Source organism: Bidens hawaiensis, unplaced genomic scaffold (assembly GCF_021521415.1).
Source record: "Bidens hawaiensis isolate Kalapana, Puna unplaced genomic scaffold, B.hawaiensis_p1.1 tig00010384_1, whole genome shotgun sequence".
Classification (NCBI taxonomy): Eukaryota; Viridiplantae; Streptophyta; class Magnoliopsida; order Asterales; family Asteraceae; genus Bidens; species Bidens hawaiensis.
The window spans coordinates 761,465-778,593 of NW_027491789.1; the positions used below are offsets into that span (position 1 = coordinate 761,465).

The 17,129-nt window shown below is 38.0% G+C and overlaps 1 protein-coding gene across 1 annotated transcript; it reads left to right on the top strand.

Moving 5' to 3' along the window:
• Window positions 1-135: 135 nt before the first annotated feature.
• On the top strand, window positions 136-13,357 carry LOC143535073 (calpain-type cysteine protease DEK1-like). The gene is made up of 29 exons (XM_077029406.1): window positions 136-250; window positions 1,681-1,838; window positions 2,525-2,775; window positions 3,036-3,218; window positions 3,307-3,442; window positions 3,516-3,646; window positions 3,730-3,844; window positions 3,955-4,882; window positions 4,954-5,064; window positions 5,183-5,241; window positions 5,561-5,723; window positions 5,811-6,084; window positions 6,209-6,359; window positions 6,434-6,545; window positions 6,628-6,793; window positions 6,864-6,934; window positions 7,025-7,116; window positions 7,200-7,362; window positions 7,441-7,512; window positions 8,458-8,835; window positions 8,956-9,071; window positions 9,178-9,475; window positions 9,559-9,878; window positions 10,040-10,391; window positions 10,491-10,916; window positions 11,446-11,574; window positions 11,668-12,186; window positions 12,537-12,773; window positions 12,914-13,357. The coding sequence occupies exons 2-29, from the start codon at window positions 1,714-1,716 to the stop codon at window positions 13,217-13,219; spliced, it is 6,384 nt and encodes a 2,127-aa protein (XP_076885521.1). The 5' UTR covers window positions 136-250; window positions 1,681-1,713; the 3' UTR covers window positions 13,220-13,357.
• The last annotated feature ends 3,772 nt before the right edge of the window (window positions 13,358-17,129 follow it).

Genomic DNA, 17,129 nt, shown 5'->3' on the forward strand with positions numbered 1-17,129 from the left:
GTGTGAAACTGCGTGTAAATAATAATATTAACAAAAGGGTTTCAAAATCCACAAGAAAAATCACAACTTTATGTTGTTAAAGTCTTGCATCTCAACATTCTTGAAAAACCCTTCATTTTTTCAAGATTTTGATTATTAATATTATTATTATTATTATTATTATTATTATCCAGCTGAAGTTTTTAATAAAGATAACCCTAGGTTCTTCTTGTGATGGTGTTGGCAGCTGAAATTAGTCAAGTGAAGTAAGGTATGTTGTTCAATTGAGTATATATTTGTATAAATGAGGTTCCTTTTTATGGTTTTTTTGCAATTGGTTGTTGATTGTGCTGAAATTTGTTTGTTTGTTATTATGCATAATTTAGGTTGAATTTGTAGGGTTTTATTTACAGTTGGTAGTTTAATTGTGCTGCAATTTATTTGTTTGTTAATATGCATCATTCTTGAAAAAGTCCTAATTTTTTGTGCCGCAATTTGTTTGCTTGTTAATATGCATCAATTAGGTTAAAGTCTTGCATCTCTACATTCTTGAAAAAGCCCTAATTTTTTTCAAGATTTTGTTTATTGATTATTATTATTATTATTATTATCCAGCTGAACCCTAGCTTAAAAAATAAAAAAACTCAATCTTGATGTTGTTGGCTGTTGAAATAAGTGAAGTGAAGTAAGGTATGTTGTTCAATTGAGTGTTTTGTGTTTATAAATTAGGTTAATATTTTAGGGTTTTGTTGCAATTGGTTGCTTAATTGTGCTGAAATTTGTTTGTGTGTTAATATGCATCAATTAGGTTAATTTTTAAGGTTTATGTTACAATTGGTTGTTTAATTGTGCTGCAATTTGTTTGCTTTTTAATATGCATCATTCTTGAAAAAGCCCTAATTTTTTCAAGAATTTGTTTCTTGATTATTATTTTCTTCTATTACTATTGTTGTTGTTGTTATTATTATTATTATTATTTTCCAGCTGAACCCTAGCTTAAAAAATAAAAAAAACTCAATCTTGTGAAGTGAAGTAAGGTATGTTGTTCAATTGAGTATATATTTGTGTAAATTAGGTTAATTTTTTGCAATTGGTTGCTTAACTGTGCTGCGATTTGTTTGTTTGTTAATACGCATCAATTAGGTTAAAGTATTGCTTCTCTTCATTCTTGAAAAAGCCCTATTTTGTTTTCAAGATTTTGTTTCTTGATTATTGTTATCCAGCTGAATCATAGTTTCGAAAAAAACTCAATTTTGATGTTGTTGGAAGTTGAAATTAGTCAAGTGTAGTTAGGTATGTTGTTTAATTGAGTATTTGTGTGTATAAATTAGGTTAGTTTTCAGGGTTTTATTGCAATTGGTGGTTTAATTGTGCTGCAATTTGTTTGCTTGTTAACATGCATCATTCTTGAAAAAAAACCCAAATTTTTTTCAAGATTTTGTTTCTTGATTATTGTTAATATTTTAGCTGAAACCTAGTTTCTTAAAAACTCAATCTTGATGTTGTTGGCAGTTGAAATCAGTGAAGTGAAGTAAGGTATGCCGTTCAGTTGCATATTTGTGTGTATCACTTAGATTAATCTTTTAAGTTTTGTTGTTACAATTGGTTGTTTAATTGTGCTGCAGTTTGTTTGTATGTTAATATGCATCAATTAGATTTTTTTTTGGTTTTTGTTACAATTAGTTTGTTTGTATGGTGTAGTTGAAAGGTAGAGAGAAAAGGGGAAAAGAAGCCATGGCAGGGGATAATAAGGATTTAATATTGGCATGCACAATTTCGGGAGCCCTTTTCTCTTTGTTGGGTTCGGCTTCTTTTGCGATACTTTGGGCGGTTAATTGGCGGCCATGGCGGATTTACAGGTATTTCTTCGCTACATTTTGTGTAAACTTAACTGCTAACAGTTTTTATAGTTTTGGGTATGCAAGAAAGCTTGAAACTTATCGAGTTTGTTCGAGCCTGAATTTTAAATAAAGCTCATTATCGAGCCTGGGCTCTAGTCTTGTACGGGAAGCACGCTTAGCCATAACTAGCCTTGTTTATTTTTAAGTTTTTACCTCTTTTGGACTTCTATGTATTAATTTCACAATGCACAGCCGAGCGCGAGCCGAGCTTTGGCCCATTTAAGGTACTGCATGAGCCCATGCCTAACCGAGCTCGGGCTCGGCTCGTTTACACTCGTAGCTAGGCTTAATTACTTTGTTAAAAAGAAAAAAGTAGAGGACTTGAGGATGTTGGTAATAGAAAGTTGGAAACTTTTGCAAGCATCAATAAATTTGAGGGCTAAATCACATATTTAACAAATGATATAAACACATTAAGACATCGAAAGCTTCATAATTCTCGCATTTTGAATCCTGCAAGACGAAACATAGCAAACAACATCATTCTTAAATAGACTTTTCAGTTTTTTTAAAAACCGTAGAAGTTTAAATAATTCTTTTATGTTACAAGACTCAAAATTTGGCCCCTTTTAACATTTTGTTTCTAATGCATAAAGTTTTTTTTTTTTTACATTGTTATATAATGTTTTATGCAATTGTGATAGTTGGATCTATGCAAGAAAATGGCCAAGTTTCTTACGAGGGCCTCAACTGGGAATAGTATGCGGTTTTCTGTCCTTGCTGGCATGGATATTTGTCATATCTCCAATTGTAGTTCTAATCACATGGGGAAGTTGGTTGATTTTAATATTGGGACGAGATATTATCGGGTTAGCAGTTATAATGGCGGGAACGGCTCTGCTTTTAGCGTTCTATTCGATCATGCTTTGGTGGAGAACACAGTGGCAGAGCTCAAGTAAGTTGTGCTTAAATTATTATTATTATTATTATTATTATGAATCTTGGAATACCCTTTATTAATATTATTATCATTAATATTATGTTTATGGATATTATTATTATGAATCTTGGAATACCCTTTATTAATATTATTATTATTAATATTAATATTATTATTATTATTATCATTATTATTATGTTTATGGATATTATTATTATTATTATTATTATTTATGTTTATGGACAGAAATGATGTAAATGTGTTTCTTGAAACAGGGGCGGTAGCTGTTCTGCTACTTCTGGCGGTTGCACTGTTGTGTGCATATGAACTGTGTGCGGTTTATGTGACAGCTGGCTCAAAGGCCCCACAACGGTATTCACCTTCCGGATTCTTCTTTGGGGTGTCAGCAATTGCTTTAGCAATCAATATGCTGTTTATCTGCAGAATGGTGTTTAACGGTACGTTTTTTTTCAGTTGACTTTATTAAATATGAGTTGACTTTTTATGATTATGTTTTAATTATATATTTGAGTGTGAAATTTATAGGTAATGGTTTGGATGTTGATGAGTATGTTAGAAGTGCATATAAGTTTGCTTATTCTGACTGTATTGAAGTGGGGCCCGTTGCGTGTTTACCCGAACCGCCGGATCCAAATGATTTATATCCTAGACAGTCTAGAAGGTAAGTAACTAAGTACCCCTTTCAATATATTAAAGTTTACATTTTTATAAATTATTAAATATTATTATTTCAGGGTGTCACACCTCGGGCTTCTTTACCTCGGATCACTTCTTGTACTTCTCGTGTATTCTATATTATATGGTTTAACCGCTAAGGAGTCCAATTGGCTCGGGGCAATCACATCGGCCGCCGTTATAATTCTTGGTATATTTTTAAACTTTAAACTTATTAATAAAGTCTTTTATCTTGCTTTTATTTTTTTGACACTGTTTAATTTAATTTCTTAGATTGGAACATGGGAGCGTGCTTATATGGTTTCCAACTGCTTCAAAGCCGCGTTATAGCTCTCTTTGTTGCGGGCGCATCTCGTGTTTTCTTGATTTGCTTCGGAGTTCATTACTGGTTTGTTTCTTTATCTTTCGATATAATAAAAGTATTAAACTTTATTCTTTGTTTTTAACGTCTTATTGTACTTAAAATATAAAAAAAGTTAACTTTTTGGTTATTTATAGGTATCTCGGGCACTGTATTAGTTACGCGGTTGTGGGGTCCGTTTTACTCGGTGCGGCGGTAACCCGTCATTTATCCGTCACAAACCCGTTAGCCGCTAGACGAGACGCGTTACAAAGTACGGTTATCCGTTTACGCGAGGGTTTTAGAAGAAAAGAACAAAACAGTTCGTCAAGCTCATCGGAAGGTTGCGGGTCAAGTGTGAAACGAACGAGCAGTGCGGAAATGGGTCACCTTGGTAACAGTGCACGTTGCACGGGTGACACGTGGGCCCACATGGAACCAGTCAACAGTGAGAAAAGTTTAGACAGTGGAAGACCGAGTTTAGGTTCATGTCGTTCAGTTATTCAAGAGGGCGTGGTTGAGCCGTCAACATTGATGGTCTGTTCTAGTAGCGGGCTCGAGAGTCAAGGGTGCGAATCAAACGACTCGGCTAACCAAAACGTTCTTGATTTAAATCTAGCTCTTGCGTTTCAAGAAAAGTTTAACGACCCGAGAATCAAGTCTTTGTTAAAACGGAGGGGGCGCGCGGGAGATATTGAGTTGACTAATTTATTGCAAGATAAAGGGTTAGACCCGAATTTTGCAGTTATGTTGAAAGAAAACGGGTTGGATCCAACGATACTTGCGCTGTTGCAAAGGAGCAGTTTGGATGCGGATCGAGATCATCGGGATAATAACGAGGTTATCATAACTGATTCTACCGACATTATTAATAACGATTTGCCTAATCAAATTTCGTTATCTGAAGAACTTAGGATCCGTGGGTTGGAAAAATGGTTAAGAATATGTAGATTGGTTTTGCATCATATTGCGGGTACACCTGAACGGGCTTGGGTTCTTTTTAGTTTGGTGTTTATTGTTGAAACGGTTATTGTGGGCCGGTGCCGTCCAAGAACAGTTGAAGTCATTGGTGCAACACATCAGCAGGTATGTTTGAGATGCAAAATCTTTTAAGGGTATTTTTGTCTTTTTGATTCTGATATGTGAAACACGTGCAGTTTGAATTTGGGTGTGCGGTGCTGTTATTGTCACTCGTTATTTGTTCCATCATGGCGTTCTTGCGGGCCTTACAAGCGGAAGACATGGTCATGACTTCCAAACCTCGGAAGGTACATTAACATGTTAAACTATAGTTATTTTTTAAAATCCAGCTTTTTTATTTATTTATGTGTAACTTTTTTATATTATTTTTCTAACAAAAACTGAATTCTGCTTATGAGTTTTCAGTACGGTTTTATAGCTTGGCTACTGAGCACTTGTGTTGGTCTTCTGCTATCTTTCTTGAGGTACACTTATTTATTTTCACCCCAAGATTCAGCCTTTAAAACCGGGTTGTGTTTGGGTTGGCCTGTTTAGTTAAATGGGTCGTGTTCGGGTTGATCTCTTTAGTTAAACAGGGCCACACATTAACCTGTTTTTGACCCGTTAAACCCATTTTTAAAGTGTTCGTGTCACACGATTTTAAGTGTGTACATTAAGGTTGATGTTTTAGACACGAATAAAAATACGGGTCGTTTGGCCTTAACAATGCAACCCGCCAACCCGACATAATAGGCATTCCTACTTAATGGTTTTTAGTTTTAACGGTGCATGTTACTTGTGCAGCAAGTCATCTGTTCTTCTAGGGCTGTCTTTGACCGTTCCATTCATGGTAGCCTGTCTTTCTGTTGCAATTCCTATATGGATACGAAACGGTTACCGTTTTTGGGTATCACGAGATAATTATGGAAATCAAGTTGGAAATTATCGCTCATTTTGGATAAAAGAGGTTTTTTTTTATCTTTTTTTAACTCTTTTATATTATTGCGATAATTTTATAACATAAAAGTTGACAACTTGACATAACTGGTATCAGGGAGTTGTGCTTTCGATCTGCATATCATTATTTATTGCATCGGTATTAGCTCTTGGTGCAATAGTCTCGGCAAAACCTTTGGAAGATTTGGGCTACACGGGCTGGGCCGGTGGTCAAAACAGTATCAAATCACCATACGCATCCTCGGTTTACTTGGGCTGGGCCATGGCTTCTTTAATTGCTTTGATCGTTACGGGCCTGTTACCAATTGCTTCGTGGTTCGCCACGTACCGGTTTTCACTCTCTTCAGCTATATGTGTTGCCATATTTTCAGGTAATTACAACAATATTATTATTATTATTATTATTAATAATGTGTAATGACTACATCATAATACAAAACAAATGTATAATGCTTTACGTTACGTCTTACAAATTATTATATATTTGTTTTACAGTTGTCTTGGTTGCGTTTTGTGGTGCATCGTATCTGGAAGTTGTGAATTCTAGAGATGATAACGTTCCCGAAAAAAGCGATTTTCTAGCTGCGTTACTTCCGTTAGTGAGCATCCCGGCTTTGCTATCACTTTGTTCTGGCTTGCTTAAATGGTAAATACTCTCTCATATTATCTTTAAAATTATATAAATATTAATATTATATTCGTATATAAAACAACTTGCAGGAAGGATGATAACTGGAGGCTAACACGAGGTGCTTACGTGTTTATTATCATCGGTCTTCTTCTTCTTCTTAGTGCAATATCAGCTGTTATAGTCATAATAGAACCATGGACGGTAATTTCACAAGATTTACATATTTACCATTTTACCCTTTAGATCGTGTAGCATTATATTATTATTTTTTTAAATGTAACAGATAGGGGCATGGTTTCTTTTACTTCTCCTACTTATTGTTCTAGCTATCGGTATCATTCACTTCTGGGCTTCAAATAACTTTTACTTAACCCGAAGGCAAACGTTTGTAGTTTCGTTTCTTGCGTTTCTATTGGCCCTTGCTGCATTCTTTGTCGGATATCATCAAGGTAAATAAAGTTATTTTTTTATATATAAAAAGTTCACAAAAACATGATTTAATCTTAAATAAATTTGCAGGCAAATTTTTCTTTGGAGCTTCTGTGGGTTACTTTTCGTTTTTATTTCTTCTTGCTGGCAGAGCATTATCCGTAAGCTACATACTTGTTATATATACAGTTATTTTAAAAAAAATTTAAACGTATAAAAATTTTTTTTGTTTATAATATAATCTTTCATAGGTGCTTCTTTCACCTCCCATTGTGGTATACTCTCCACGAGTACTTCCCGTATACGTCTACGATGCACACGCAGATTGCGGAAAAAACGTCAGGTTCGTCAGAATTTTTCAATACAGCCCATCAACTATTTTTTTATTACACATATAGTCCCTGAACTTTGTTTTCTCATTAACAGTGTAGCTTTCATTGTTCTTTACGGGATTGCGTTGGCAATCGAAGGCTGGGGCGTTGTTGCAAGTTTAGTGATTTATCCTCCGTTTGCCGGTGCAGCCGTTTCAGCCATCACACTCGTTGTATCATTTGGGTTTGCAGTCTCACGCCCGTGTTTGACCCTCGAGGTTTGACTTTTTACCAAATTTGTTATAATGCTATCCTTGTTTGACTTTTGTAACCGAAATATCTACTCTAACTAACAGATGATGGAAGATGCGGTACACTTTCTCAGTAAGGACACCGTCGTTCAAGCAATTGCCCGATCTGCCACCAAAGTAAGTTATTATATCTCAAATTTTACGTATCGAATATAATTTTTTTTTTGGAGTTAAGTACCGTTTTTGTCCTTGCCGTTTGGTCAGATTCCCCGTTTCAGTCTAAAGGACTTTTTTTCTCTCTTTTTCAGCCGTTTAGTTTTGTTTTTCCCCGTTTTCTTTCGATAACCTAACATGTCAATTATTATGTTAGCTTTCACTCATGCGTCACTCACATGAGGGTAATTTTGTAAATTTGTAATTATTATATGATATCTTTTTATTTATATTAACCTCATGTTTATAAACCCTATGATACCAAATTGTGTACTTGAATAAACGGTACTGTTTGGTAAATTTAATGAATAAAATGATTTATAGTATTAACAAGTTTTTTTTAAATTACTTACATATGCGAATGTAAATTACCTAAGAATTTAAGAAACAATGTAGTTTCTGCTACAGTTAAATGATAAGTTGTTTTCTTTGATATTTTATAACTCAGTATCATATTTGGATATTTTTATGAACATGATGGATTCCTTTACATTCGTACATACAGGTAATTTAAAGGAAAAATTATTAATAATATTAAATCATTTCATTCATTAAAATTTTCAAATATTTTAGTTTATTTAAGGACACGATTATGGTTACATGAGTTTATTAGGGTTCTTATAAACAAGTGGTTAATATTAAATATAAAAGACATTATAATTTATATCTAATTACAAATTTACAAAATTATCCTCATGTGAGTGGCACAAAGATGAAAATTAACAAAATTAATTGACATTGTTAAGTTATTGGAATAAAATTGGGAAACGATAAAACTAAATGACTAAAAAAGAGGGGAAAAAATTCTTTTAGACTGAAACAGAGAAGTTGAGCAAACGTCAGGAGCAAAATCGGTACTTGACTCTTTTTTTTGGCTTTATTTAAATGATTTTTTGTTTTTTAATGCAGACAAGAAACGTTCTAGCTGGAACTTATTCGGCTCCCCAAAGATCTGCCAGCTCCGCTGCACTTTTAGTCGGGGATCCTAACATTACACGTGACCGAGCCGGGAATTTCGTGCTCCCGAGAGCTGATGTCATGAAACTAAGAGACCGTTTGAAAAACGAAGAGTTAGCTGCGGGGTCGATTATTAGAAAAATAAAACACGGGATACTGTTTCGTCACGACTCGGCTAACGATGTCGGTTATAGACGAGAAATGTGTGCACACGCGAGAATATTAGCTTTAGAAGAAGCAATCGATACCGAGTGGGTGTACATGTGGGATAAGTTTGGTGGTTATTTACTTCTTTTGCTAGGTCTAACCGCTAAAGCTGAACGCGTACAGGTGAACACGAACACGAACACGAACACGAACACGAACAGATTCATAATATTTAATTATCACATTTTTGTCACACTTTTTTTAAGAAACTAATATTTTTTAATGTTAATATTTTTGTGACAGGACGAGGTTCGTTTAAGACTTTTTCTTGATAGCATCGGTTTTTCGGATCTTAGTGCTAAGAAGATAAAGAAATGGATGCCGGAAGATCGTAGGCAGTTTGAAATAATACAAGAAAGGTAACCAGTAACCACCCAAATCGAGCTCGGTTTTCTAAAAAAAATTTAACAAGTCTTAAAAACATAATTTATCTAACATTGTTATTTATTTATTTTAAATGTGTAGTTATATACGGGAAAAGGAGATGGAAGAAGAGATATTAATGCAGAGACGCGAAGAAGAAGGAAGAGGTAAAGAGAGACGAAAAGCTCTTTTAGAAAAGGAGGAGAGAAAATGGAAGGAGATAGAAGCTACTCTTATATCATCGATTCCAAATGCCGGAAGTCGGGAAGCCGCCGCCATGTCAGCAGCAGTTAGAGCAGTTGGTGGTGATTCGGTTCTCGATGACTCCTTTGCACGGGAACGAGTTTCAAGTATCGCACGAAGAATTCGCGCCACTCAGTTATCCCGTCGCGCACTCCAGGTAATATAATATAATATAAAATAATATGATGGTAGTATTTGTCATTTTTTTAAAAATATGATTTTATTTGTTCTGGTTATCAGACGGGAATCTCAGGTGCTGTGTGTGTTCTCGATGATGAGCCAGTAACGAGTGGGAGATATTGTGGCCAACTGGACCCGACTATATGTCTTAGCCAAAAAGTTAGTTTTTCTATGGCGGTTATGATCCAGCCCGAGTCCGGGCCCGTTTGTCTGTTGGGTACCGAGTTTCAGAAACAAGTGTGTTGGGAGATTCTCGTTGCGGGTTCCGAGCAGGGTATTGAAGCGGGTCAAGTCGGTCTTCGGCTCATAACGAAAGGAGACGGTCAAAGTACCGTTTTAAAAGAGTGGAATATTGGTGCCGCGTGTATCGCTGATGGACGGTAAATTATATGCAAATTATTATTATATTATTGTTATTTAAAAAAAAAATTCTTGTAAGACTGTGTAGTGGTTTAACTAAAAAGTGAAAACGTGCCTGCCAGTCTGCCACGTATGCATGGGGCCTCTCACTCACGTACGGTTACATTGTTATAACATGCAGGTGGCATACGGTAACCGTTACCATTGACGCTGATTTAGGGGAGGCGACATGCTATTTAGACGGCGGATTTGACGGATACCAAACGTGGTTACCGTTACGTGTGGGAAACGGCATCTGGGAGCCGGGAACGGAAGTTTGGGTCGGTGTTAGACCACCGACTGATGTGGATGCGTTTGGGCGGTCCGATAGTGAAGGGTCCGAATCCAAAATGCATATAATGGATCTTTTCTTATGGGGAAGGTGCTTATTAGAAGACGAAATTTCAGCTCTTTCCGCCACCATGGGGTCCACCGAGTACAATATGTTTGATCTCCTTGAAGATAATTGGCAGTGGACGGATTCGCCCCCTAGGGTTCGTGTTTTTGTCACTTTTACCCCTTCATTTACATATTTTACGTTATTTACTGATAATCGTGATTCATAATTTTTTTTATTTATTTTTTTGGTTTAGGTTGATGAATGGGACAGTGATCCTGCTGACGTGGATTTATACGACCGAGATGACGTGGACTGGGACGGGCAATATTCAAGCGGCAGAAAACGAAGATCGGAACGTGAAGGAATAGTGGTTGATATGGATTCTTTCGCAAGGCGGTTGAGGAAGCCTAGAATGAAAACTCCTGAAGAGATTATTCAACAAATGTTATCGGTTGAACTTGCGGTTAAAGAAAACCTTTTGGCTAAAGGAGAAGCTCACTTTACTGACCAAGAGTTCCCGCCAAATGACCGCTCGTTGTTTTTGGACCCCGATAACCCTCCTTCTAAATTGCAAGTCGTATCTAAGTGGTCGAAACCGACTGAAATTGTAGCTGCAAACCAGTTCGGTTCTCCCCCGTGCTTATTTTCGGGTGACGCAAATCCTTCTGATGTCTGTCAGGTATGAACAAGAAGTCGTGTCATTACATTAATATTACTATTATTATTATCATTACATATACCTAATTGAAAACTTAAGAATATCAAATACACCTTAAAAACAAAGCTAATGTATGACCATTTTACCCTTAATTTTCTTAAATTTTTAGTATATAATATTTATACGTTTTTAACCTTAAAGATTAATATCTGCCCATCAACAATATTTTTCTCAAAAGTATCATTGATCATTTCATTTAATCATATTTACCAAATTTTAACCCTTTTTGTTTTTCTTTTATAAAAATTTATTTTTATTTTTATTTTATAACATTTATCATATTTACCGATTTTTAACCCTTTCTGTTTTTCTTTTATAAAATTTTATTTTTATTTTATAACATGCATACCCAAAAGGACTTATATTGCCCTAAAATCAAATATTGTATGCATTCATAAAAGTTAAGTTGTATAACTTTTATTTGTGACTTCTTTTAATTAAAAAACTATTTTGTGTCAAATTTTAAATTATATTCAATATTCTTGATCAGGGCCGGTTGGGTGATTGTTGGTTTTTGAGCGCGGTTGCGGTTCTGACCGAGGTTTCCCGAATATCGGAAGTTATAATCACACCCGAATACAACGAGGAAGGAATATACACAGTCCGTTTCTGTATTCAGGTACAGATTTCGTGTTCTATTGATTAAAAATAATATATAGCAAAGTTTATATAATTAATAAATTATATAACATTATAATCTTTAATCTTAAAGGGCGAATGGGTCCCGGTTGTCGTCGATGACTGGATCCCGTGCGAAACCCCGGGAAAACCTGCATTTGCCACGAGTAAAAAGGCAAACGAGCTTTGGGTTTCGTTACTAGAAAAAGCATACGCTAAACTTCACGGGTCTTACGAGGCGTTAGAAGGCGGTCTAGTCCAAGACGCGCTTGTTGACTTAACGGGCGGTGCGGGTGAAGAGATTGATATGAGAAGTGCACAGGCGCAGATCGATCTCGCTAGCGGGCGGTTATGGTCTCAGTTACTAAGGTTTAAGCAAGAAGGGTTTTTATTAGGTGCCGGAAGCCCGTCGGGTTCAGATGTTCATATTTCTTCAAGCGGGATTGTTCAGGGGCATGCGTACTCGTTGCTACAAGTGCGGGAAGTTGACGGGCATAAGCTTGTGCAGATTCGAAACCCGTGGGCTAATGAAGTGGAGTGGAACGGGCCTTGGTCGGACTCGTCGCCGGAATGGACTGATAGGATGAAACACAAACTTAAGCATGTCCCTCGGGTACATTTTTAAGCTTGTAACTCAATAAATGATCGAACACTGACAATGAAAAAACGTGTTCGTTAAATTTAATGTACTTAAAACAAACTTAACTAATGAAATAAATGGACATAAATGAATGAATGTTTACGCACGTAAATGAACGAACGCGACTGTTCGTTAACTAAACGAGTAAACGAACACATAAAGTTTGGTCATGTTCGTTCGTTTAGTTAAATAAATGAACATAAACAAACATCCCGCTGAACGGTTCACTAAACGTTCGGTTCATTAACAAGCTTATTCATTTATTAATTATCCCTATTTTACAAAATATCATTTACGTATTAAAAGGCCCGTTTTTCCAACAGGCACAAGACGGTATATTCTGGATGTCATGGCAAGACTTCCAGATCCATTTCCGATCAATATACGTTTGTCGGGTCTATCCACCCGAGATGAAATACTCTGTCCACGGTCAATGGCGCGGTTACAGCGCCGGCGGCTGCCAGGATTACGACACGTGGCACCAAAACCCTCAGTTCAGAATCCGAGCCACCGGTTCAGACGCATCATGTCCCATACACGTGTTCATAACCTTAACTCAAGTAAGCATTTTTTTTTAAATATAAGAATATTATTATTATTATTAATATTGTATTATTATTATTATTATTATTATTTTATTATTATTATTATTTTATTATTATTATTATTATCAGGTAAATAAGTAATTTTTTATTTTTAGGGGGTGAGTTTTTCGAGAACGACAGCTGGATTCCGAAACTACCAATCTAGTCACGATTCGATGATGTTCTACATAGGAATGAGGATAATCAAGACACGTGGGCGTCGCGCTGCGTATAATATTTATTTACACGAATCTGTTGGTGGGACCGATTACGTAAATTCCCGGGAAATATCGTGTGAGATGGTTTTGGAACCCGACCCGAAAGGCTACACAATAGTACCGACAACAATACACCCGGGAGAAGAAGCGCCTTTTGTTCTTTCGGTATTCACTAAAGCATCCATCACCCTTGAAGCGTTATAATATAGACCGCGTTGGACTGGTTGGACCGGGTCGATGTGTTTGAACGTATTGGGCTGGTCGGGTTTTTGTGGGTTTGAGTGGTTCGGGTGTAAGAATGTAATGATGTAAATGAATAGGAAAAAAAAAGAGGAAATTTGAGTTAGAATAGTAGTGCAGACCTTTTAAGGGTTTTTTTAATTGAAATTATTGAAATATAATCTAATTTTAATCTTTTTTTTTTTAATTTTTTTTGGTCTTGGTGTCCACCTCTTTATCGGTCGTGTTAATGACGTGACTGCGTAATACAGGATGCTTACAGTTTGCCTATAAGCACCCTGTATTATGCAGCATTTTGATCAATATGCTTAATTGAACTGTTGACTAGGTTTGGGAAAACGACAAACCAAACTAAATGCGTTCGTTGGGTTAGCTGGATCGGTCAAAATGGTTTTGTAAGTTCATTGTTTGAGCGAATTCTCTTAAAATGTTTTCTTTCAAAATTGTAGGTTAAAGTTAAACGAGTGATTTGAAATTTCAATATGTTGGCTAATATTTTATATATAAATTTTTTTTTTAAAAGGATCCAACTACAATATATAGAAACAGATATTACATCAACATAGCAGGTAGGCGGGCAAAAAGCTGCGCCGCCACCCCTTTCTGAATTGCAAACCCTAACCTGCTAAAGACATACCCCTGCCCCTTTGGAGTCGACACAATGCTATGCACAACCCGTTGGGCCCTGGTTAGGAAACAGATAGCTTCCGGTGCCAAGGAGCCAAAGGTATCAAAAGCCAGAGGGATAAAAACATGTTGGTTCTCTTCGCAGGCTTTAGCATATTTCTCCACCTTTTTCGTTTCAGCCCTTTTCATTGCTTGCTCAGCTACAAACCCATTATCCCTCAAACCAGCTAAGGGAGATACCCCTGTGAGGTCAACACAAGCGTGTTTTCCCCCGGCCCAACCAAAGACGAGCAAATCTGCCTGTCGTAGAGTGGATCTCCCTTCCGTGGGGTCTGCAAGGAAGTTTACGGGGGCTTCCTTTTTAGCTGATATCCCAGCTCGCCTTAAGATGTCCCAAAGAACGTCCCGCACCCAATCATCTCGGTATTTGAACCCAGGCATCTCCTTGCAATGAACCGCATGCTCTCCGAATTTATCCAGGCAAGCCTTACGGCAGATCGGACATGTTTCGTCTTCTGGGTACATTGGGACCATCAAACGGTACTTAAGAATGGCCCTATACTCGACCGCAGACATGCTTTGGCCCAAGCCATCAATCGGGATAACGGTCAAAAAATCTTGGGCATGAGGACCTTGTAAGCATTCAATAACCGCCTTCTGTCGGGGGGATAATCCAAAAACTTCTCCCAGGCTCTGAGCGATTTTGCCAAAAAGGGCATTCGCCAAAGTTTTTTGAGGCTTTGGTGGGGCGGTGTCCATATCAGAGAAACCGCCAATGTCAAAGTCTGGGAGAGCGCCATTTAGGCGTTCCAGGGCCTGCACGTAGTCTGAGTCCAGGTCAACAACTCCGCTATTCCTTAAGATGTGATTCTGTAGCTTCCAAGACTGAGCCCTCGACGCTACAAAAGCGTAAACCCCAACATCATGAGCCGAAAGAAGGCCTAAACCCCCTAAGCGCATCGGTAAAGATGCAAGTCGCCACTGAAGATCACCAAAGAACGGGCCTCCACATACAACTATGTATTCGATGGCTTCTCGTAGCCCCTTATCAAAACAGGATACCGCATCATCAATCATATGGGGGTGGCATGTTCGTAACCCAAAAAGCAACTTAGCAACCCCCATGCAAGACCTAAGCAGGAGGAGTTCGCTCTGGGGATCCCTAAGGCAAAGTAAGAGTTTCATAAGATCAACCGCACAAGATGCTCTCCGCCTCGCCAACTCCTTAATAAAGTAGGGATCTCGACTAACAGCCCCTCCAAGGAGCTTTACCCCTCTCTCTCTGGTCTACCAATCCCACTAGGGAAGAGCCCATCTTTGACTTTCACCCCATTACACGCTGGCCAAAAAACCTCGGTTTTCTTAATATTAAGTTGCAGCCCCAATGATGGCCCTTCCGAGTTGATAATGTCTAGGGTTTTAGCGACTTCGTTGGCACCACCAATAATAGTCCCATCATCCAAGTACCAAGCATGAAATGGGAGGTTACAGTCATTTTGTGCCCGGAGAACAAGAGGGTGTAATGCTAAGGCAAAGAGGAGGGGCCCAAGGGGGTCTCCCTGCTGAACCCCAGTAGTAGCCCCTATACAGTCATCACCAACGTACAACCTAGCCGGCTGGGCATAAAGGAACTGGACCCATAGATAGATAGACGGGCAATGATGATGAACCTCTCGGAGAAGGGCTGTGCGGTCGACCATATTGAAGGCGTTGGAGAAGTCCACGGTAAGCATAGCTAAAGAGCCGTCCGCGTGAAACGAGTTAAGAAACCGGTTCGTGCTGTGAAGCACCGCCTCTGCCCCATTAGGGGTCCCCACCCCAAACTGAAAGTCCCCTAAATACTGAGTCATTTCCTTCCCAACCATCTTCATAGCCACTTTAGAAACCAACCTACGCCAGATAGCCCCCACAGCAATGGGCCGAATTCTATTATCCGACTTTAATAAAGGGGTAAGGGGGGCCGAAGCAATAAACTCAGCGAGCACTTTGGGGCACAGACCCCCTAGCCATAAGTTGACGACTTCAGTGATGGCTGAGAGCAGACCCATGGAAGTCACTGATCCCTCACCACTAAGAGCGTCCAACAAGTGTTGCGCCCACATCCCATCTCTCCCGCATGAGGTCCCTTTAGGAAATGATCGGATACATCTAAGCACACAGTCCCCATCCACAGAGAGAGTAGGCAGGGCGACAGAGCTAGAAGGCAAGGACGGAGGCGGCACCACTGGGTGTTTATCAATGAGGGCTTTCATGGTTGAATCTCCGAGAGGGGCAACCCCACTTGAGCATAATACCTTGACTGCAGCTGTGAAATGACCATCCCTGACTTTCCTGAGACATTGTTTAATATTGAGGCTGTTTTCAGAACCCTCCTCCCCTCCCACCTCTCTTTTAGAAAAAGTCCCCCCCCCCCCCCACGTTATCAAAGAGAGAAAGAACCAAGTCAGCAAAACCAGATCCATCTTTCCACACCGCAAGTGCTTGCTGAATGCTACTACATTGCAAAGACTTTCGATTCCCTGACCTGCGTTCCTGCCTAGTGGAAGGTTTCACCACCCTTAAAGTACAACACGGCAACAATAGTAATTTGACCCAATTCTCAATCGAGCCTGGTGAAACCACTACCTTGCGTAAAGCGCATGCCAAAGTCTGAGTAAACGCCAAACGACAACTTGGGGGGATATTCATATTCAAAAAGTTAATAAACAATAAAGGTTAAACGAGCGCATTGAAATTTCAGTTTGTTGGCTGATTGCTAAACCCAGTTTTTAAAACATAGACGGAATCATTTAATTCTCAAATAAGTTGAATTAGATTATTTGCCTAAGTTTGAAAGTTCGGTTTTAGCGGTTTATTACAATCCCTAATACCGGGATAAGGTAAGTTGGGGTGTGGGTAGAGAGGAGAAAAGTACATTTCTTGTAAAAATAAATATATTTCAAGAGTGTATTTGATGAATTTGAAATTCAAATTCATGATAACTGCTTAAGCAGTTATTGACCCCAACCCTTAAAAACCGTATCTTGATCATACGATTTTCCTTTTGGTTCACAAAAACTCTCTCAATATAATATCTGATTAAAGCATTAAGCAGTTATTGCTCTAATCGAGTCTTATCTTATTAATAGGGCTGTTCAAAGGGTAAGACCCTACCCTTTTACCTAATACCCTACCGGACCCTTTCCCTTTTAGGAAGAAACATGGACCCTAGACCCTACCCTCTAAACAATAAAAGGGTCGGGTATAA

Bases quoted from the DNA above. Each gene is read 5' to 3' on its own strand.
- LOC143535073 (XM_077029406.1), top strand. From the start codon at position 1,714: ATGGCAGGGGATAATAAGGATTTAATATTGGCATGCACAATTTCGGGA. The intron at 6,935-7,024 runs GTAAGCTACATA...AATCTTTCATAG, and splicing joins TTGCTGGCAGAGCATTATCC to GTGCTTCTTTCACCTCCCAT. The intron at 7,363-7,440 runs GTTTGACTTTTT...TCTAACTAACAG, and splicing joins GCCCGTGTTTGACCCTCGAG to ATGATGGAAGATGCGGTACA.